The sequence below is a fragment of the Macaca mulatta genome, chromosome 12 (genome assembly GCF_049350105.2).
Source record: "Macaca mulatta isolate MMU2019108-1 chromosome 12, T2T-MMU8v2.0, whole genome shotgun sequence".
NCBI lineage: Eukaryota > Metazoa > Chordata > Mammalia > Primates > Cercopithecidae > Macaca > Macaca mulatta.
The window spans coordinates 71,400,797-71,424,927 of NC_133417.1; the positions used below are offsets into that span (position 1 = coordinate 71,400,797).

Here is a 24,131-nt window from a genome sequence, read left to right on the forward strand (position 1 = left end):
CTCTGTAACACACACTGTTTACTTGTCACTGTCACATTCTTCACAGCTTCTCTGTCAAGATCTGGTTAGTTGTGGAGTCTGCATTATAAGGACAGACTCATACATTTTATTCAACAATCTAATGTCAAACATTATATACAGAATCTTTTATTATTTTAATAAAATTCATCCTAGAAGAAAACAAACGAATATTTCAGGGTGAAGACCTTTCAAGTTTGAATGATTATTTTTGAGGTACGGAGCACATGGTATGATATTTAATTTTTCAACCTCTGAAAAAACAGCACGAACCTATGGAAGCTGTCCTTTAAAAACTGTACTGGCAGAAATCACTAAATTGCTGTTTTGGTACCAAATAAATGTATAATTTGAAACTTGTTGCAGTTTGGCTGCTTTTATTAGTACCAAGCAACTAAACAACAACAACAGGGAAAGAAAATACATTTAAACAATATACATTTGCTTGAATGTGAACTATTTTTAAACTCACAGGAATTTGCTTTGTCTTTTGAATTGTATGTGAAAAAGGACAGGTGAATCTCAAAAATACCAGGCTAAAATGATAAGTTCCAATCCTGGGCAAAGATACATGGTTAGAACAGACAGGGCCAACTGCTGCTTTAATCAGAATTAAGAATTCAGGAGTCAGGTGCTTATTATTTCACCTCTGCCCTACTCTGGTCTATGAGCTAATGGTACCAAGAGACTGTATATTTGGGAAGGGAGGGGCAATAAAGAATTTCCATGTAATGTAACTGCCAAGCAGCTGGCTATGAATCCCAAATTTAAACTGGGGAATTTTAAATTCCAGCTGTAAAACTATTCAATGATAAGAACCTTTACAAAGCAGGGGTTGGAGAGATAAAGCACAAACACGAGGCTTCATTCAATAATTATGCATATTGCCACACATTGGAGTTACAGAATAAAATAATGGGAATAATGATGAACAAAGAAAAGTTCAATGATAAGAAACTACAAGTGAAAATAATGTACAATGAGAGTCTTACCAGGTTTCCAATGTTGAGAAGATTGTTAGTTGATTTACTCATTGGATAATGCTCCAAGGCCAGAAAACATATGTTTAAAATTATGCATATGATAAGGAAAAGATCAGTAAATGGTGCCATTACAATCCTATGGACAAATTCTTTCAATTTTGACCAACAGGGAGAACAATTCCATATCAAGAAAGTTGTCGCAAATTTATACCAATATAATGGGCATATCTTTTTGGATTTTTCAAGTTCTGAAATGAAAGAATACAAAAGTTAAACATTCTGGCCAGGTGCAGTGGCTCATGCCTGTTATCCCAGCACTTTGCGAAGCCCAGGTGGGCGAATCACCTAAGGTTAGGAGTTCGAGATCAGCCTGGCCAATATAGCGAAACCTTGTCAATACAAAAAATAGCCGGGTGTGGTGGTGCCTGTAATCCCAGCCACTCAGGAGGCCGAGGTAGGAGAATTGCTTGAACCCGGGAGGCAGAGGTTGCAGTGAGCTGAGATTGTGCCACTGCACTCCAGTCTGGGCAACAGAGTGAGACTCTGCCAAAAGAAGGAAAGAGAGAGAAAGAGAGAGAGAGAGAGAGAAGGGAAACCCTCTCTTGGGCAACCCACTTTCTCAGCATGAGGAAGCTTTCTCTCTCTCTCCTTTCTTTTTTGTCTGTTAAACTTTCTGCTCCTTAACCCACTTCACATGTGTCCATGTCGTTAATCATCTCGGCGTGAGACAACTAACCCCAGCCTTGCATTTGCAGGATGAAGCCGACTTGATCATGGTGGATAAGCATTTTGATGTGCTGCTGGATTCGATAAAAACAAGCAATGGGAAAAGGATTCCGTATTTAATAAATGGTGCTGGGAAAACTGGCTAGCCATGTTCAGAAAACAGAAACTGGACCCCATCCTTCCACCATATACAAAAATTAAATCAAGATGGATTAAAGACTTGAATGTGAAACCTAAAACCATAAAAACCATACAACAAAACCTAGGCAATATGATTCAGGACATAGGCATGGGCAAAGCCTTCATGACTAAACACCAAAAGCAATGGCAACAAAAGCCAAAATTAACAAATGGGATCACATTAAATTAAAGAGCTTCTGCACAGCAAAGGAAACTATCATCAGAGTGAACAGACAACTTACAGAATGGGAGAAAATGTTTGCAATCTATCCATCTGGCAAAGGTCTAATATTCAGAATCTTCAAGGAACTTAAACAAATTTACAAGAAAAAACAACCCCATCAAACAGTGGGTGAAGGACATGAACAGATACTTCTCAAAAGAAGACATTTATGTGGCCAACAAAACATATGAAAAAAAGCTCATCATCACTAGTCATTATAGAAATGTAAATCAAAACCACAATGAGAAACCATTTCACGCCAGTTAGAATTGGCCTCATTAAAAAGTCAAGAAACAACAGATGCTGGCGAGGATGTGGAGAAATAAGAACACTTTTACACTGTTGGTGGGAATGTAAATTAGCTCAACCATTGTAGAAGACAGTGTGGCGATATCTCAAGGATCTAGAACCAGAAATACCATTTGACCCAGCAATCTCATTACTGGGTATATACTGAAGGGATTATGAATCGTTCTACCATAAAGACACATGCACACGTATGTTCATTGCAGCGCTATTCACAATAGCAAAGACTTGGAACCAACCCAAACGCCCATCAATGATAGACTGGATAAAGAAAATGTGGCACATATACACTATGGAGCACTATGCAGCCATAAAAAAGAATGAGTTTATGTCCTCTGCAGGGACATAGATGAAGCTGGAAACCATCATTCTCAGCAAACTAACACAGGAACAGGAACCAAACACTGCATGTCCTCACTCATGGGTGGGAGTTGAACAATGAGAACACATGGACACAGAGAGGGGGGCATCACACACAGGGGCCTGTCAGTGGGTAGGTGGCAAAGGGAGGGCGAACATTGGGAAAAGTGCCTAATGCATGCAGAGCTCAAGACCTGGATGCTGGGTTGATGGGTGCAGCAGATCACCATGGCACATGTACACCTATGTAGCAAACCTGCACGTCCTGCACATGTATCCCAGAACTTAAATTTTAATTAAAAAAAAAATCGGTGTGTGAAAAAAAAAAGCTGAATGAATTAAATTTCCTCTATTGTGTTCATGCTTGGCTGAGATAGACAAAAGAAAATGAAGCAAACTGTGTATTAGAAGAAAAATGTAGGGACATCTCTCAAAAAAACAAATATGGAACATAGTTGAGAACATTGTGACTTATAATGTCTAGATTTACATGCTTTACAAATTAATGCCTTTTGATATTGTCCATGATAAATAATTATTGGTTACACATAAAAATATAGAGATAAGTCTAGAAAGGACCTTGAGATATTAATGCTATATACCACAATCTCTATTCTTAGTCACAATTTAATATGTCAGTATGTTTTTAATGTTAAACAAAGAAAATTATTTGGTACTCTTTGGTCACTCTTTCCAATGTTTAAAACACCATGATTCTGAACTTTTTATGCATGGCTTATCCTAATATTCTCAAATATTTCTTAAATTTTTGTTGTGTTACCATCTAAGATTCTAAAGAAATTGCTGAATTTCTTTAAAAGTGAATTTTATGAGTAGTACCTTCAATAGTGAGTATCTAATTATTTAGTACTTTACCTTCCTTATGTCTGAGAGTAGCATCTTCCAACACATCCAGTGATGTGTCTGTGGAAGTTGGTGACCTTTTCTTCATTTCTATTTGTATGGTCTTGGCCTGAAAAGGAATTTGATGGTTTAATACTGGCATCCTCTCTTTGCAGGTCCAAGACTATAAGAAGGTGCACAGCCTTGCTAAAAGCTCCAGTTATTCTCCTGGAGCCTTTTCTTTTTATTAAATTGATACATAATCATTGTACATATTTGAGGGGTATATGTGGTATTTTCATACATGCATACAATCTGTAATGATCAAGTCGGGTTAATTGGAATGCACATCATCTGAAACATTTATCTTTTCTTTGTATTGATAACATTTCAATTCCTCTCCTATAGCTATTTTGAACTATATAATAAATTATTAACTAGAGTCACTGTACTACTGAACACTAGATCTTATTCCTTCTATTTAACCATATTTTTTGCACCCATTAGCTAACCTCTCTTCATATCCTCTCATACATACACTTTGCAGCCTCTGGTAACCACCAATAAACTATCTCCTTTTATGAGATCCACATTTTTAGCTCCCACATACGACTGAAAACATGTGAAGTTGGTCTTTCTGTGCCTGGCTTATTTCACTTAACATAACCTCAAGTTCCAATCATGTTGCTGCCAATGACAAGACTTTATTCTTTTTAATGGCTGAATAATATTCCATTGTGTATATACTACATTTTCTTTATTCAGGTATCCATTGACAGACACTTAAGTTTATTCATATCTTGGCTATTGTGAATAATACTGCGACAAACATGGAAGTACAGATATTTCTTCAATATGCTGACTTTCTTTCTTTTGAGTACATACCCTGCAGTGGGATCCCTGAATGATATGGTAGCTCTATTTTTAGTCTTTTGAGGAACCTCCATACTGTTCCCATAGTGGCTGTACTAATTTACATTCCCACTAAGAGTGTTCCAGAATTTTTGGGTTCTATCACCTGCCAATCTTTAGGCAGTTATTAAACTGATTTAGGAGTTCTTAAAATTAAATAAAATTTTATACTGTGAGCTCTGAGATCAAATATTAAAGGAGCAAAGACCATGAAATGGTTGTGGTATGATCCATATTTGACAAATAATCCAATATATAGATACAGTTTAGGATTATTGCAAAATATCCAATCAGGAAACATACTACTAAGTAATAACAGAGTGTTTTTCTAACATCTTAAATTTTGTTAGGATAATGTTAGCTTTATAACTTTGTAAATGATCTTGATAAAATAAAAAATTGTTTGGCATTGTGATAATAAGTCTTGAAGAATAACGAGCACTGGAATGGATTTGCAAGGGTTGTCTTAGATAGACCGTGTATGATATGAAATGAGTAGGACAGGCATAATTCTGTAAGAGAATTACTTATTTCTGTTTCTCATGTCTCTTGAATAATGGTTTTAAGAGATCTTCTGCTTTACTGATCTTGCATTGGTAAGATAGTTAAAACTCCCAGGCTTTGTTGTAGATATTACAAGTTCTATGCATTCATAACTCTGAGGAGTGTGACCAAAGGTGTTTCCAGTGATCAGATGTAAAACGGTATTTGAATTTAAATGTTAAGAACTAGACAATGGATGGATGATATTACACTATAGTGATCCCCAACTGTTTTTACATTTGACACATGCAAAGGATGACACTATCTGTGTATTTGTTAACTTGGGGAAAATAGGTAAAGACTGCTCTTGAATAGAGTTAACTGACACAGGGGCTGCCACTGCCCCAGCACTGAGGGAGTTAATGGTTGAGGCTTGCCAATACCCAACCCAACATTCCGGCTGGCAAATTCTGCTGTGGTATATCTTCAATGGTATAATAGATACCATGAAAATTGTTACATTATTTCACTATCAGTCAAGCCTCCTGCAATTTCACAAATACAACAGCTAGAGGAGGATAAAGCCAATCATACTGCATACTGGGTTTCCTCAGACCGATGACAGACTCTGTAGGTCTAAATTCCAGTTCCTCTTTTCTTTTTCCCCAGTAGGTAAAGTACATGAACAGACACTTCCCAAAAGAAGGTATACTGTGGTAAACAAATATATGATAAAATGCTCAACCTCAGTGATCATTAGAGAAACAAAAGTCAAAACCACAATGAGAAATTGTTTCCCACCAGTCAGAAGGGCTATTGCTAAAAAGACCAAAATAAACAAACAAACAAACAAAACAGATGTTGGTGAGGTTGTGGAGAAATTGGAATGCTTGTACACTGCTGGTGGGAATGTAAGTTCAGTCACTGTGGAAAGCCGTTTGGAGATTTCTTAAATAACTTAAAACAGAGTTAACATTAAAGCCAGCAGTCCCAATACTGAGTATATACCCAAAGGAATACAAATCATTCTATCAAAAAGACACATTCACGTTTATGTTCATCACAGCACTATTCACAACAGCAAGGACATGGGATCAATCTAGATGCCCATCAACAGTAGACTAAATAAAGAAAATGTAGTAGCCTGGAATACTATACCACTCTAAAAGAAGAACAAAATCATGTCCTTTGCAGCTTGATGAACCTGGATGCAGCTGGAGGCCATTATCCTAAGCCAGTTAAGGCAGGAACAGAAAACCAAATACCATATGTTCTCACTTGTAAGTGACAGCTAAACTTTGTGTGCACATGGACATTAAGATGGGAACAATAGACATTAGGTACTGGGGACTACTAGAGGGGGAAGGCTCGCGGGTGGGCAAGAGTTGAAGGACTACCTACCAGGCACTATGCTCACTACCTGGGTGATGGGATCATTCCTATACCAAACCTCGGTGACATGAAATTTGCCCATGTAACATGTGCACATGTACCCCCGAATCTAAAATAAAAGTTGAGAAAAAAAGAGAAACTTTTAAAAAAGTAATCTAAAAGTTCAAGATGTGGATAGGTGTGGTGGCTTATGCCTGTAATCCCAGCACTTTGGGAGGCCAAGGCGGGCGGATCACAAGGTCAGGAGATTGAGGCCATTCTGGCCAACATGGTGAAACCCTGTCTCTACCAAAAATACAAAAATTAGCTGGGCGTGATAGGGAATGCCTATAGTCCCAGCTACTTGGGAGGTTGAGGCAGGAGAGTCGCTTGAACCTGGGAGGTGGAGGTTGCAGTGAGACCAGATCGCACCACTGTACTCCAGCCTGGCGACAGAGTGAGACTCCTTCTCAAAAAAGTTCAGGATGTAAGGGTTAGATTTTTGTTGTTGTTGTTTAAACTATGCTTATTCTAGAAACTATTTTTAGCTGAACTATAAGTTTACATAAAATGTAAGTTATAATTTATGCAATTTCAAATTTTCATGACATTAAAAACCAATAGAAGTAATTTTTTGTTATTAAGATCTGGCAGGGATTTCTTATATGTGTATCTCCTAAAGACGATATTGTGAGACATAGTGAATAATATCCTTGATTATATCCTTAATGGAGAGGAATTAATTACTCTTCATAGAGCTGTTTCAGATAGGGACAATGTTTGTTGGAATCTCATTAAGAAGCAATTCAGTAAAGATAATTGTCCAGGGTGGGGAATGGGGAATGGGGAATAAAGTACGTGGTAATAATACTGTTGCTGATATAGTTAGTGCTCAATTATCTACTACTTTGGCTTCAACTATGAATAGATTTCAGAATATGAAATGAATAAACCACATGTCTGCTTAGTAAAATATTTACCTTGATTGAGCTTCTTACAAATATTGAATAAATTCCCACACATGGGCCAAATACTAAGGACATAGCTATTTTACAATGAAAATTGAGAGGACTGTTACTCAACACCCTTCCTTTATGGGATATTTAAGAGCTAATAAGGGCATATGCCTGAACTTTTGACAATCCAATATTAAAATTAAACTGTAAAAGGTGACTAGGATTCTTTTTCTCAAAACTAGTTTAAGTATTTTTTGGAGCGGAAGTAGTAATAAGGAAGAACTTGGTCACATGTCTTGCATTTACCTGAATATCTGACAAGTTTGTCATGAACTCAGGGTTACTCTTTCCTGCAGCCATGCTGGCCTTTTTAATTCTCTGACTCACCCTGCCCACTCCATCTATTTAGCCTGGACACATTCTTCACATTTCAGCTCAAGTGTCAGTTTCTCATAGAAACCTTCTCTGACTCAGAGAATCCTTTATAAAAGGACTTCAAAGGACCATGTCTCTCTGTTTTATTCCACTTGCCCCAGTTTCCTTTAATTTATTAAAGCAGAGAATAATAGAGTGAACCACCAAGTAACCAATATCCAGCCTCAACAATTACTAATGTTCTATTCTTCCTTTTTCATTTATTCTTCACTCTACTTATTTTCTGAAATATTTATTTTAAATGAAATTTCAGAGATAATACACTTTTCAGATAAAATATTAAAAATATAAATAACAACACCATTATCACAATTAGCAAAATTAGTAATTCCTTAATATTAACCAGTACTCATATTATACCCAATTCATTACTCAAAAACATCACTACAGTTGATTTGTTCTAATCAAAATACAAACAAGGTCCAAATATTTTATATACTTGGCAGTTTTATCAATTATCTTGTAATTTAATTTATTTTTTCCAACATGATTTATTTTGTAAAGATTCTGGGTTGCTTATACTTTAGACTTTTTCACACTCTGTATTAGGTAGATTGTATCATTTCAGTGTAATTTAATGTACTCCTCTCTCTCTTATAGTCTCTGGGGGAAAAAAAAGCAATTGGATCAAGACGCTTATTAGACTTAACTCAAATTTTGCAAAGAATATATTGTATCTGGTATTTTGTGTTTTCTATTCCATAACAGCAGGAAACACATAATTTATTGTCCTTGAGATACAATTTAGTGTTTATGATCATTTGATAGTCTATCTATCCATTAGACCATTAGCTTCATGAAGATAGACACTCTGTTTGTGTTTATTAAAACTTTTTATATCCAGTGCTTTGTACAATTGTCAATCATGGTTTAGTTAGATGAATTATGACTATCATTTTAAATGTGGCAAATATTTTTTAAAAATATTTGTATTTCTACAATTTTATATACATGATTATCTTTCTGAGATTTTGCCAGTAGTTGACAATTCATAAGAAAGTTTCACCTGCAAGGAGTGCTACTGTTTCAGCACTGAGCCTCCGGAATGAGGAAGTGAAGTGGTAAATGATGGATTCTATTCCTCAGTGTTGTGAAATCAAATATCAGTGAGTATAGATCAATCTCTGCGGCTGGAACTCCTCAGTGAGGATTAAACTCAAGAATTCATGATGGTACTTATCATATGTCTGGTGCATATTTGACCCTCAATAAACATTTTATGTGACTGCTACCGTCACTTTTATTATTCTTTTAATTATACCTAAATAGAATCAAAGACAAGAATTTTATGTTGCTGGGTGTTTCTCTATTGGATCAGCCATGTCTTCTTATGTTTGCCTTCTTGTGTTCTCTATAATTAGTGACTGATTATTTATGAACTTTATTACCATGAATTAAATTTTATAGTGTAATAATATAAACATTTTAATATCTTGTATAATATTATGGCTAGTTCTACATTTCCCACTTTGGAGACTGAACCTCAATTTTCTAATGTGAAATATTGAGATAATTCTAATACCTCAAAGGGTTGTCACAGTAGAAAGGCAACAATGTATGTACAAATTTAGCATTGAGTCTGAAACATAGTAAATAAGCAATAAATGTTGCATGATATTAATGTTATTATATTGTTATGAGATAATTCACTCCTATGTGAATTTATTCAAATGTGAGTTTATTCAATCCGATTTTTTGAATTTTGAAACTCACATTTGAATAAATTGTTTGAATTTATTCAAATGTGAGTTTATTCAATCCGATAATTCACTCCTATGTGAATTTATTCAAATGTGAGTTTATTCAATCCGATTTTTTCCACAAAAATCGTGTTCTTAATATAGATTGCTGAGCACAATAGTTTGTGTAAAAGCTCTCTTCAACATGATGCATCATATTAACATTTCATAATAATTTTATTAATATTCTTCATAATGTTTTTCAGTTGCTCAGTATAGTGTAAGCAATGCTTAGTGCTTTACATGCATTTATTTCATTTGGACCTCACTACAACCCATAAGACAGGTACTTTATATACATTTTGCAGATAAAAAAAGCTGAAGTTAAGAAAAGCTAACAAACTTGGCAAACATCATTCATCTATAAGTAGCTAAATTGGGCTCAAATCCACATTTATCTGACTGCAGAGCTGTGCTTTTGGCCAATATGACCAATAGCTTTCCTATAATGTGAGAATATGAAGCACCTGAGCAATATCCTGGCAATTCCAGCATTGGAATTGACATCTCACTGGTTTGCAAGCAGATCAGTGACCTGTAGAGCCCTCAATTTGTTCCATTTTACATTATTTTTTCCAGTTTTTGTCTTTATAAATAAAACGGGAAAATTCTTGCACAAATAGTGTATACTTTTACTTCCCAGAAAATTCTGCTTGATAAAATGTTCTCGGAATCTTCCAGGAAAAGAAATGGGTTATGATTAAAAATTTTAATAAAAATCAGAAAATGTGATCCAGAGTAGAAAAGTGAGTGGAAATATTGTAAAACTGGGAAATATCCAAGTTCTTCATAAGCAGAGTTAATAAAACATTTCATCTAGGATCAGAGAAGCATTGTTACATTCTTGGATACAATTGAGTGCAGCCATAAGCCCTTAAGATTGTGAAATACCTCTTCAGAACAAATTACACGTTCAACATATCATTCAAACCCTAATCGCTCAATCTGAAGGACCCCGGACTCATTTCTTAGAAACAGAAAGCTTTTGAAATTTGTTTTTCTGTGGCTTACTCATATATAATGGGAATACTCAATAGCCATTTTTATACATGTTTTCTTCACACAGTCCACAATTGCTTCTTGTTCAATGGTATGCATGTTATGGACACAAGCAGCTATCGAGCCATTCAGTATGATCTTACATCATGTTGTTCAGATCCCACTTTTTGGTACAGTAGCTTTCTAAAGTTTCTTGACTGGTGATGACTTAATAAAAGGGTTATATACAGGGGAGTTAACATTTCCCTCTTTGACTTAGTAGGGATGTTTGGTATTAATGTACCTTACTACATATTCCACTTCGTGGCAGAGTGTATCTCGGCCCTTTACCTTTCCCCCTTGTCTTTTTATGCCTTTATGAGAGGGTTCTGGGTATGGCTCCTCTCTATTTTTTGTTCTCTGGCTCAATGTAGACCTTTTTCCCATTTACCAAAAAGGTAGTTCAAGAAAGAGACGTGAGATTGCCAGGTCCTGCAGAATATTAGAAAGCTACTTCTGGTTGCTTTCTTCCATCTGGTCCCTTCTTTAAGCACACTCATGCACAGTTTAGATTTTTAAAGACAATTTTACAAAACTTCCTTAATGCTACTTCTGTCAATACTTTGAAATTAATACACCAAAGTTTTTGCTATGAGGCTAAATAATCTGGAAAAAAAAATTAAAGCACAACACTAAGCTAGTTGAAAATTACAGTAAAACATTGTTAGGTTTTATTCATCTGGATTTAATTATTTCAGGAATAAAATAATTCCCTGTACTATGATACATAGTGCATTACCTCTGGGAAGAACTAGAAAGCCAAAAAATTAATTTTATTTCTGTCTACAACTTCAGTAATGTAATTTTATCCATCCTTTTAGTACTTTCTAATTTCTAAATTATGGAAGATTCTGTCACTTTTGCATTAACACCAGACATTTTTCAAAGTTGTAGCAAAAGCAAGCTCTCTTATTGAAATATTTTTTGATCTTCTGATTACACACAGATATAAACATCTATTAGAAGGCAATGTACTCCAAGACCTTAAAAAGACACCTCTAGCACTGTGATTTTTAAGAAGCATAAAAAAAAAGAAACCATGTCATTTGCAGCAACACGGATGCAGCTGGAGGCCATTATCCTAAGTGAATTAACACATGAACAGAAAACTAAATACTGCATGTTCTCACTTACTAAATGGGGGCTCAGCACTGGGCACACATGGACCTAATAATGGGAACAACAGACCCTGGGGACTATTAGAGGGAGAAGGGACTATTAGATGGGGAAGAGAAGAGGGAGGGCAAGGAAGGCCTGAAAAACTGCTTGTTGGGTACCAAACACTACCTGGGTGACAGAATCATTCGTACCCTAAGTCTCACTGTCACGCAATATACCCACATAACAAACCTCCACATGTAGCCCCTGAATCTAAAAGTTGAAATTTTGAGATATGTTCCATAAATACCTAGTTTATTGAGTGTTTTTAGCATGAAGGGGTGTTGAATTTTATCGAAGGCCTTTTCTGCATCTATTGAGATAATCATGTGGTTTTTGTCATTGGTTCTATTTATGTGATGGATTACATTTATTGATTTACTTATTTTGAACCAGCCTTGCATCCCAGAAATGAAGCCGACTTGATTGTGGTGGATAAGCTTTTTAATGTGCTGCTGGATTTGGTTTGCCAGTATTGTTAGACTGGATAAAGAAAATGTGGCACATATACACCATGAAATACTATGCAACCATAAAAAAGAATGAGTTCATGTCCTTTGCACGGACATGGATGAAGCTGGAAACCATCATTCTCAACAAACTAACACAGGAACAGAAGACCAAGCACCGCATGTTCTCACTCATAAGTGGAAGTTGAACAATGAGAGCACACGGGCACAGGGAGGTGAAAAATCACACATCAGGAACTGTCGGGGAGTGGGGGCAAGGGGAGCGATAGCATTAGGAGAAATATCTAACACAGATGACCGGTTGATGGGTGCAGTAAACCACCATGGCACATGTATACCTATGTAACAAACCTGCATGTTCTAGACATATATCCCAGAACTTAAAGTATAATAATAATAAAAAGATGCTCTAATAAAGCAATTATTTAAAATTCCAAAAACTGTTGAAATTATAAAAAATTTAAAAATTTAAAACTGCATAGAAAAATAAAGAACATTACCATCACTAAGAAAAAGAACTAAAACCCAAACAAAAAAGTATCATAGTATGAACCCAGGAGGCAGAGCTTGCAGTGAGCCGAGATCGTACCACTGCACTCCAGCCTGGGCAACAGAGTGAGACTCTGTCTCAAAATAAATAAATAAATAAATAAATAAATAAATAAATAACAATTTTTTAAAAATCATAAGTGTGGTAGATTATTTGCCATAATAGCCACAGATTTCCTTCTTTTTATTTATACCCTTAGGAAATCCCTTTCCACCTTAACTCTAACCTTGGCCATGTTACTTGCTTTACCCACTGGACAATAACAAAGGTGACACAAGCAGAGCCTTAAAGCACTTGGCATTGGTGCTTGCTCCCCTGCTGTTTTTTGCAATCTGTGACCACAAGACCAGCGATGAACTGTCTCAACTGAGCCTAAGCCATAGAATCATGAGCAAATAAATGGTTGTTGTGTCAAGATAAAAATAAAATATATATATATATACCTCATCTGTTTCATTTCCTTCCTGAAGTTCTTTCCCAGTCTGTTGAAATTTTGGTTCAATCTTCTTAGATGTTTGACCAACTCTCTGCTTTTCTTCTTCATAGGCCATGGCAAGTATGCCTAAGAACAAACTTGCCATATAAAAGGAAAACCAAAAACTTACCATGACAAAAAATATCATGTAGACTTTCCCAGAGGCATAAAGTATCTAAGGAAAGGTAGAAAGTAAGGCAAAAGAGTAAAATGTTATTTATCTTCCGTGATTCTCCTATTTTAAAGTAAAAGGCAAAATTTTGTTAGGAAAATAATGTAGCCATAAATGGAATGTAATCATGAGACTGTTTAAGCACTGGCTCCACCTGAAGAAATAAATGAAAACCTTTTGAACTTGAGACATGCATGTGAAATATAAAATATATGCTGTAAAACCAAGGGAAAATTAGTAATTTAATTAACTTAGGGTAAGTATTTGATTTTTAGTCTTCATTGATAGAGAAAATACATTTGAAATAATTGTCATCTCTCGATATAGAAACTGGACAGCCTCAACATGGAAAGTTATTTTCTTTGCAGAAGAATCTTTAAATATATGAAGTTTAATGAAGTCAGAGAATGTTTGGAGATTGTTTTTTCTGATTATTACTTTATGGAAAAATCACAGCAAACTAAAAAATTAGTCTTTACAAGGAATGGAGAGCAGAATTATTTCTTTACCTGTCAGAGTATCTGCTTTGGTGAACAACCTTTAGACAAGCTACATGGGGAAGTCAAATTACCCATTTACATGAAGGCAGTGCAGTGGGTGACATTTATAGATAGCAAATTACAACATTTTAGATTGCCAAACACAGCACTGACTAGCTTTTTATTTCATAATAACTGCCTAAGACAGATCAGAAAATTAAAAGATTTTAAAAGTTATAAGTAGAGCATTACAAATATAAAATATTATCCATTGATTTGACCTCATTGATCAAAAGTACATAAACAAAATTTAAGAAAACAAACGAGAAATTAAATTAACAGAAAAGTATTATCTACAGAAAATATTGTGTGGATGTAAAGAATGTTTACAGATTAATAGAAAGTTCAAACATTCAATGAGAAATAATTTCTTGACCTAGAGTATATTTGTCTTTAAAAGTATTTTTAATAAGACCTATCATCACAGTGAGCAAACTATTTAGGACTGGTTAAATATTTTCTCACTGAAGTACCTGTTATTTACCGTAGCGCATTCAGCAGTCAGGAACAGGTATTATAAAATACACTGCAAACCCCATCTCTACTAAAAATACAAAAAAAATTAGTTGGATGTGATGGTATTTGCCTGTAGTCCCAGTTACTCAGGAGGCTGAGGTGGGAGGATTGCCTGAGCCCAGGGTGGTTCAGGCTGCTGTGAGCCATGATCACACCACTGAACTCCAGCCTGGGTGACAGAGTGACACCATCTCTCAAAAAAAAAAGTACCCTTCAGGCCATGCACATCAGTAAATAGAGTTGGTTCCAAGTATTCATGGGTTCCATTTCTGTGGATTCAACCAACCATGGGTCCAAACTATACATATTAAAATTTTATCTATATTGAACATATAGACTTTTTATCTTGTCATTATAAACAATACAGTGTAACAACTATACAGTCTCATACCATGTAAAAACATTTAGGTCAATGACCAGCAGCATATACAACAGTCATCTCAAAAGATTCTAATGGAGCTGTTCTATATAGGTATATCAATTTTTTTGTTTTTTTATACTATGTTTTTACTGTATCTTTTATATGCCTACCTATACAAATACTTAGCATAGTGTTCCAATTGCCTACAGTATTCAGTATAGTTACATGGTGTGCAAGTTTGTCGCCTAGGATCAATAGGCTACATACGCTATATAGCCTAGGAGTATAGTAGGCTACATCAACCAAGTTTGTGGAAGTACACTCTATGATGTTCACACAATGATGAAATCACCTAATGACACATTTTTCAGAATGTATCCCTGTCATTAAGTAACACATGACTGTATTTACATAGCGTTTACATTGTACTAGGTATTATGAGTAATCTCATTTAACTTATACAGGAGATAATTTATACAGGAAGTATGTAGGTTATATGCAAATTCTATGCCATTTTACATTAAGGAACTTGAGAATTCATGGATTTTAGTATCCACCAGAGGTCCTGTAACTGATCCCCCATAGATACTGAAGGACAACTATACTTTATGTTTATTATCTTATTCAATATTGCTTTCAATATACAGAAGACAAATGAAAATTAGATAGGAAAAAAGCTACCAAGATCTCACAGTCTATGAGGGAATGCCTGAATTCAGAACTTTTGCTCTCTCCACTATATAATTCTAGTGGAGCATAAAAGCACATCCTCTTGTTAGCATAAAACAGTATACAATTTCTAGTTTTATTACATTTAATTTGAAATAGAGGCTAACTGTGACCTCTATTTCAATGCTTTTTATGAATATAAAATGAAACATTATACACAAAGATCTTAGCACATCCCGAGTTCCCAATAAATATTAGCTATACTGTAAATATAACTTTGTTCCCTGAGGGTTGATACTGTTTTGTCCATTTCTGTACCCAGAGCATGCCAGAATACTTGGATAAAATAAATATATTTTGAATTAATAGAAAACAATAATCTCCAAAACATACACTATACTCTTTGGGAAGAATTGCTAAATTTCCCTATTCATAATTAGTTCAGTTTAAGGCAATGTTCAGCGTACAAATCTAGACAAAATCAAAACAAACTCTATCTACATTAGTCAGTAAAAACTTGGAGTACACTATTCACAATAGCAAAGACTTAGAACCAACCCAATGTCCATCAATGTTAAACTGGATAAAGAAAATGTGGCACATATACATCATGGAATACTATGCAGCCATAAAAAAGAATGAGTTCATGTCCTTTGCAGGCACATGGATGAAGCTGGAAACCATCATTCTCAGCAAACTAACATAGGAACAGAAAACCAAACACCACATATTCTCACTCGTAAGTGGGAGTTGAACAATGAGAACATATGGACACAGGGAGAGAAACATCACACACTGGGGCGCCTGTTTGGAGGGTGGGGGGAAGGGGAGGTATAGCATTAGGAGAAATACCTAATATAGATGACGGGTTGATGGGGTGCAGCAAATCACTATGGCACATGTTTATCTATGTAACAAATCTGCACATTCTGCACATGTATTCCAGAACTTAAAGTATAAAAAACAAACAAAAACTTGGAGTACAACAATGAAGATCCTGAAGGCCCTAACAGCAGGACACTTCCAGACTGTTTCCCTATTTCTTTGGTAGAGGGAAAGAACTATCTTAAAACAATTGCTAATGAGAAAATTAATTCATACATTTTGGGGGTAATAAGTGAAGGGCAAAACCTGTATTATCATAGCATATACTGTGATATAGCCCATACAAATTCACTTATATTTTTATTAAAGTTCCATTAAGCATTCTATGTATAGATGCTGAGAAAGCAACAAAAATTAAAATAAGACAAAAATTCTTATTTTTTTTTTCTCAGATAGATAAAAAGTTAGCAGGTAGTTTCTCAGGCAGTTCATCTCTAAGTGGGAAAATAGCTGGACAAGCAACTAAAACATCACAATCTGAGGAAAGTATAGTGGCCCGTGGCATTCCATGTAGGATGTGCCTTACTCCTACACTGGGCTTGGGGAAAAGCTCAAAGAAGAAATCATGGTTTCACAGCATAAATTTGAAGCATGAAACTGAAGGCAGATAGGAGGAAACTTAAATTTAGGGAGAGGGTATAACATACATGGAAATATGACATTACGAGAAAAGCTCATTTAGGAAGCAGCAAACCTTTTAAATAATTATACAGAGAGCATATATTAGAGTATGTTAAGAAATAAATCAGGAGATGTAGGCAGATGAGACCTTGAAGGGCACTATATATCATGCATATAGAGTTGGAACTTTGGCCTATGGGAATTTGAAAAACACTGAAGGATATTTAGAAGAAGAATAACATGATAAAATTATTTTAGAAATAAGAACCTCCTAGTGTTTTGGAGAAAACACTGAATCTTATCAAAGAGACTCGAAATACCAATGGAGGTACCAGTCTAACAAAATTAGAAAAATATAGTTTGAATAAAAATGTCACTTGTAATATTTTCTTTATTTTTACCAAAAATACAATTATGCTGCATGTATGTTTGGTCTACTTGATTTCCATTTAACAATATATTATGAAACTCTGTGCCCCAAATATATTACTTTAGCCTATCATCATTGATGACCCATTTATACACATATATTGCCCAAAATTTATCAAGTCAACCAAAATAAGCATGGATTGGATGTGTATGAATGTTTGTTTAAAAATAAAGAATGTTCTCCTTCAACTATAAATAACTTCAGAAGTTAGAGTAATGTTGCTTTGAAAATAACACTATTTTCTACTATGATAGAACTTCTCTTCAAAGAAAAACTGCATCCCCATTTTAATGAGCATCATACCTGAGAAACTATGACACATACATAATTAGTTATGAACACAGATTCTCAGAATTTTAATTTCAATTCTCATTACAGTAAGCCTTCTGTTATGGTAACTGGAACATGATTGAATATTGAACTGGATAAGAGGAAATAGAAGAACAAAAAGAAATAGGACACTGTATATATTCAATAAATAATTGCTTAAAACATGGTAATGTCATAAATTCAAAATGTTTTAACTAAAGAATTAATACCTAGAAATGTACTTTATTTAGTGATTATCAAATGCATAATATCACAGGCTTTGAAATAAGACTATGATCTGAGATCTGGGAGGTTCAACTGCTGTAAATTTTGGGAGGCTACTCGACCTCTCCAAATCTTAGTGTCTTCATATAAAAAGCACACACACAAACAAACACATACAGTCTCTCTCTTCTCTCTTCTCTCTCTCTCTGACCTTGTAGAATTGTTTCAAAGATTAAGTAAGATATAATACACATGGCATTGTGGCCAGCTTATAATTTGACATTCAGTAATTCTAGTTCTCTTTTCTTTTGTCTTCCAATTCTTCTGCACGTAAAAATTTAAAAAACTATATTACATTTGACCATTATCTTAGAAGCGAGGGCATGGTGCCATTCCTAACTACAGTACAGATTCTTTCTGTTCTTACCTGGTGATAAAGTACTTCAGGGTAATCCTGAGCCATTAACCGAAAGAGGGCAAATAAGGCCCAGCCAAAACTGTCAAAATTTGTGAAGCCTTGATCAGGATTTATGCCAGCTTTTACACACACATATCCTTCAGGACACTGACTAAAGAAGACAAAGAAAAAAACCTGCTTACTGTTAGGTGACATTATGGCCAAATCATAACTACAGAACATCTGTCCTGAGTAATAAAGAACTCACTTTTCCACAAGGAGAATAATGTCTTCTCCCAAACAATTGCCTGCTAAAAAGTCACACATGAGTTAGATTTTAAGTTGATACAGTGAATGGTGTTAATTAAGCAAAAATAAAAAGGGGCCTCAAAAGTGGTTTTTGCCAAACCATTTTTTTCTATTTCTTTATTTTTTCATTGACAAAGAGAAACTGTACATATTTGTGAAGTACAACATGCTGTTTTGAAATATGTATATATTGTGCAGTGGCAAAATGGAGCTGATTAACACATGCATACCTCACATACTTTTTTTGTGGTGAGAATACTGAAATCTATTATCTTACCATTTTTCAAGAATAAAATGCATTGTATTAACTATATCTTTACTACTCCAATATCAAAAGGGAAATATCTGAACATCAGAGTGAACTGATGGAAAATAGTACTGATAAAAATACAACTGCAATGGTTGAGGGTATAATTTTCAAATGACTTCATGTAAAGCCTTTAGAACCCACTATTTAAGGGTGAGAAAACACTTATTGCATCGATAATTTATAAGCAGTATTTGCACATGGGGAGGCAGATCCAATTAAATATTTATTTTATTTCCTTTCAGGGAGTCCTCATATTTCTATCCATTTAGGAGCTTCGGTACAGTGGTAGCCCAGTAAATCATGCTTCCTCTCTCCACGCCCTTTTGTAGTTTTCTCTCATACTATTTTGGGTTTAGTCATGTTACTTGTTTTAGTTTTAATGGAACAAAGAGAGGTTTAAAAATCATTCGTGCACTGGGACTTGCTAAATTGCTGACCCATAGTATCTGAGCAAATGAAGTTCTGTTGTCTTGTTGTTTTGGGATAATTTACCATGCAGCCAAGTATGACTGCTGCAGTTGAAACACTGCATGACTTTCTTTTCTTGCCTTGAAATATACCATTGTATCCTGAATATCCATGACCACGTACATATATCCAAAATGTATTTCAGGTCATATTTGAGTTTGCAATGTACATAAAAGGAATTAGCTGAAATGGGATGGGACAGATACATAGAGATGGGCTCACCATTTGGATATGAGAATAGAATGGGAGCCCAGCAGGAGCGGGGCAAAAAAATATGTGCTGAGGCCGGGCACAGGGTGCATTGGCTCACACCTGTAATCTCAGCACTTTGAGAGGCCAAGGTGGGTGAATCGCTTGAGTCCAGGAGGTCAAGCCTAGCCTGGGCAACACAGCGAAAACCCACCTCTACTACAAACACAAAAATTAACCAGTCGTGGTGGCACATGCCTGTAATCCCAGCCACTTGTGAGGCAGAGGCACGAGAATCACTTGAACCCAGGAGGCAGAGGTTACAATGAGCAGAGATTGAGCCACAGCACTGCAGCCTGGGCAACAGAACAAGACTCGGTCTCAAACAAACAAACTATATATATGTATGTGTGTGATTGTGTGTGTGTGTGTGTGTGTGTGTGTCTGTGTGTTGAGCAAGTGAGAAAATGTCAAAATCCCCTGAATTTAACTAAACCATATAACTCATGCTCTCCTCCCCCATGAGCCTTTTGTTAATCTGGGCACCAGAGTATAAGAAAGAGCTGAGTTTACAGATGGCTGCCAAGTCATCCCAGCTGAGCAAAGCAACAGGAGGGAATTATGTGAGTCACACACTGCTGCGAAGTGCCCTGTTTCCCCTTTATGAATTGTAATTTTCATCTGAAATTATAGGACAATGAGACATGACAGTTTTGTCATCTCACTTAAGAATTATTTTGAAATGCTGATTTTAAGAACGAGGTTTTTATTAATGTAAATTATAGCCATAAAAACATATAAGAGATTAAATAGGTGAAATATCGGCATATCTTTTCAATTTTTTTTTTAATGGATGTGAGGCTTTCAGTATTGCCCACGTTGGCCTCGAACATGCAGCCTCGCCTCTTTGTGCGCCAGGACAACCGGCCCGAGCTATCGCGGCTTCCATCAGCATATCTTTCATATTTCTTTTCTCCCAAAACTTCTTTCCAATGATAGATTTATATTGTCTCTCTTGGTCATTCTCACTAGCTCTGGAGCACTCTTGAAAACAGAAGATAAGAGCAGCACACCAACATGGCACATGTATACATATGTAAAAAACCTGCATGTTGTGCATATGTACCCTAGAACTTAAAGCATAGTAAAAAATAAAAAATAAAAGATTCTTGTGTAAGTCCCAGCTCTGCCATTTACTAGCTTCTTGACCTTGAAGAAATCATTGAATTAGTCTGACTATTGCTTTTTTTATAAAATTGGATGAATAGTATTCCACATTGCATACTTCTGTTATGGTCTGAATGTTTGTGTCCCCTCCACATTCATATTGAAATTCTAACTCCCAAGGTGATTAGGAGATGGGGCCTTTGATAGGTGATTAGGTCATGAGGGTGAAGTCCTCTTGAATGTGATCGATATACCAGGAGAAAAGGCCTGAGAGAAACCTCTGGCCTCTTCTGCCATGTGAGGACACAGCAAAAAGGCACCATGTATGGGCCAGAGGACATGCCTTCACCAGACACCAAATTGGCCCAGCACCTTGATGTGGACTTCTTAGTTTCCCTAACTGTGAGTAATAAATTTCTCTTGTTTTTAAACTAAACAGTCTATAATATTTCATTAATGCAGCCTGAGTAGACTAAGACAACTTCTCAGTATGGTTTTGATGATGAAATGAGATAATACAATCAAATGGGAAGCAACAGTAAAAACAACAGTCCTTCATTAAGTACTATCAACAGGTGATAATGATTTAATAGAATAAAACTAATACCACTTACCCAGCATCTGTCCTGTTGCCACAAAGGAGAGCATATCTTTCTCCTTCCAAATAATAAAAGTTTTCTGTTTCTGAAAAATAGGCAAGAAATGATATTCTATGTGTAATTATGAGTTAGCGCCACATTGGAAATCAGTTTGGATCTCTGCAGAAGCTAAAATCACTTTCTGCAATTGTGAAGAAAGGTGTAAATATCCTTGCCTTTTTAACCTAACATCCGATACACAAGCCAGCGCCTTTGGGAATCTAGCAAAATGTTGAGTGTTCAACATTTCTGGGAAGACTGCTTTGCCTTTAACAAAAGTTTCAATTTTTTATATACATGGCAAGGTGATTCTTACCTCGAATATAGTATGGGTTTCCAGTTTTGTTGTGCAGGGTTTCATTTTCATTCTCTTGGGGCCATCGAAAACATTTGTGTTTCAGGTTGCCCATGAAGAGCCCCATCCCAATTAGAGAAAATATGCTCAGAAAAAACAGAGTGAGGATAATGACACCAATAAGCTTCTTCAAGCAGTGGGTCAGGACCCCTGCAAGGGACTTCAGACCTGGAAAGAGAAACATTTGCTTTTGAAATAATGTAATATCTTGGAAAAGCACTATTGGCAAACTTCTCCCATAGCAACTGCATATTCCATTGAAATCAATAGTTTTATCTTATAATGTAATTCTAATTATTTGGGTCTCATACATAAAGTGAATAATAAATCAAAAGTTGAGGTTTATGTATTACTGCTAATTTTTAACACCTAACAAAATAATTCAGACACACTATTTAAAATTAATTATTTGCTTGTTTCTCTTTACAAAGAAAAACAATCCCCCTCTCTTGGTTACTGCTTGTCATACCAACCTCCAGTGTTTGTAAGCATAAATAAAGGTATAAGGTTATAAATCAAAATTCAAATGTTCTTGAAAAACTAAACAGCTTGAAACAGTAGTATTCTATATTATTCTTTAATTGACTTCATAATAATTCAATTTTGTGAGCTAATTAAATAAAATTATGAAGAATTTCAATAAACAAGAATGAGAATAACACAACTGTGATCTATGTAAACTGTATTTATAACAGAATACTAATAGAGAATTCAAACTTAAAACTGGCTTTATTTAAGGATATTCATTTTTCTAAGTAATACATGCTGACTTCTGAAAGTAGAAAAGTAGAAAAAACAAAAACAACATAATCATAGCTCATAGAATAAATTACTATTAACTTTTTTGTGTATAAACTTGCTTTCTTTCTTCCATCCTTCCCTCCCTCCTCCCTTTTCTTTTTCACTTGCTCTCTTATTTGCTAGTCTGTGTGCATTAGTTTCCTAATAACTGCTCAGCACAATGATGAATAAGAATATACTAACTCTGTGATGTTAACTATGCAAGTAGTCAACATTTGTATGCTTTAGTTTCATAATTTTTTAAAATGGAAATGATACCTGCTTTCTATCTTATTGTGAGAATTGAAAACTATTCTGTTGAATGACCTCAGATGATTAGGTTTCTTTAGTAAAATATGACAGGGTTGAAATAAAGTCATTCTTGTGACTACAGAAATGTGATAATCTAGATTAAATATACAATTTTAATTTGACTTAATAATTAAATATATGTTTATAGCCTCCTTTTGCCACTTAGAATTGTATCATTCTTTTTATTACAAGCAAATCTTTTCAAAGTATTATACTAGATATATAACAGAACTTCGGTGTCAAACATACAACAGTGGTTTAGCATTGACACACATGTTCACATTGTTTTTGAGAGATGTTGAACCAAAGTATAAACCAGATTATAAGCCTTCACTAAAACTGGAACATTTCAAAATATATTTGGCAGTTCATTAGAAAAAAATTAAATCACTTCAATGTAATTTCTGTAGTTACTATTCCAAACTTTTAAAATAGGTGTATTTGCACGGTGTGCTTATTTGGCAACGGTCATGAGTCCTTAGTGTATCTTTATACTAAATTTTTTTTCATATTGTTTTGTCAGAAATGTTTTTAAGAAGAGCAATTCTTAAAGAAAAATATATGTCTGTGTGTATATATATAGATTATATATATAAAATACATACAGATAGATAATTTCCATTGTATTCCCAATTTTTGGTGGAGCTTTAATTTTAGCACTGACATTTTGTTTGATGGAAAAGAAATGACACCATCACATTTTTATAAAATTAAATCTGCTAATCATTTTCATTAGTATATACTAATTAGATTTTGTTAGAAAGTTCTGGGCCATATGCCAATCTTGATCTTAATTTTCTGGTATAACTTCCTCCTTCTTTTAAATTTTAACCTTCGTTTTGCTTAGTGTAAGTCTATTATAGAGTTTAATTGCATTTCTGACTTCATATTAAAGTCTCTGCCTTGATAAAAAAAATTTAAACCAATTGCATTTATTTTCGTAAATTAGGTTTACACTAGAATATACCTTACTTTTTTGATTTCTATATTCTCCTTATTATTCACTGTGTTTATTTTCCTTTGTCAATAAATTTACTGTGTCTATTTTTTCCTTTAGTATTTTAGATAAAATACATGTTTCGAGAACTTATATCCAATTTAAGTTCCTATTTTGAAATAACATGCATATCTCTACATCAATAAGACTGTGTCTACTCAGTCCCACCACATAAGACGAGAAAATAACTGTATTTATTTTCTCACATTTCTCTATTCTTACTTCTCAGTTTTTGCTAATATAAGTAATGACCTTT

The 24,131-nt window shown here is 34.9% G+C and overlaps 1 protein-coding gene across 3 annotated transcripts in view; it reads right to left on the reverse strand.

Moving 5' to 3' along the window:
• The window catches only part of SCN7A (sodium voltage-gated channel alpha subunit 7), a 102,643-nt gene that overhangs the window by 42,722 nt on the left and 35,790 nt on the right, over positions 1-24,131 (reverse strand). For all 3 annotated transcript variants that reach the window (XR_013402014.1, XM_015110281.3, XM_077957143.1), the window contains exons 7-12: positions 21,748-21,954; positions 21,408-21,477; positions 18,381-18,522; positions 13,195-13,401; positions 3,673-3,769; positions 1,011-1,249 (exon numbers count right to left, since the gene is read on the reverse strand). Coding sequence is in view for 2 of the 3 variants with exons in the window: in XM_015110281.3 (XP_014965767.3) it covers positions 1,011-1,249; positions 3,673-3,769; positions 13,195-13,401; positions 18,381-18,522; positions 21,408-21,477; positions 21,748-21,954 (962 nt within the window). In the remaining variant the exon portion in view is untranslated. The remainder of the gene's footprint in view (positions 1-1,010; positions 1,250-3,672; positions 3,770-13,194; positions 13,402-18,380; positions 18,523-21,407; positions 21,478-21,747; positions 21,955-24,131) is intronic.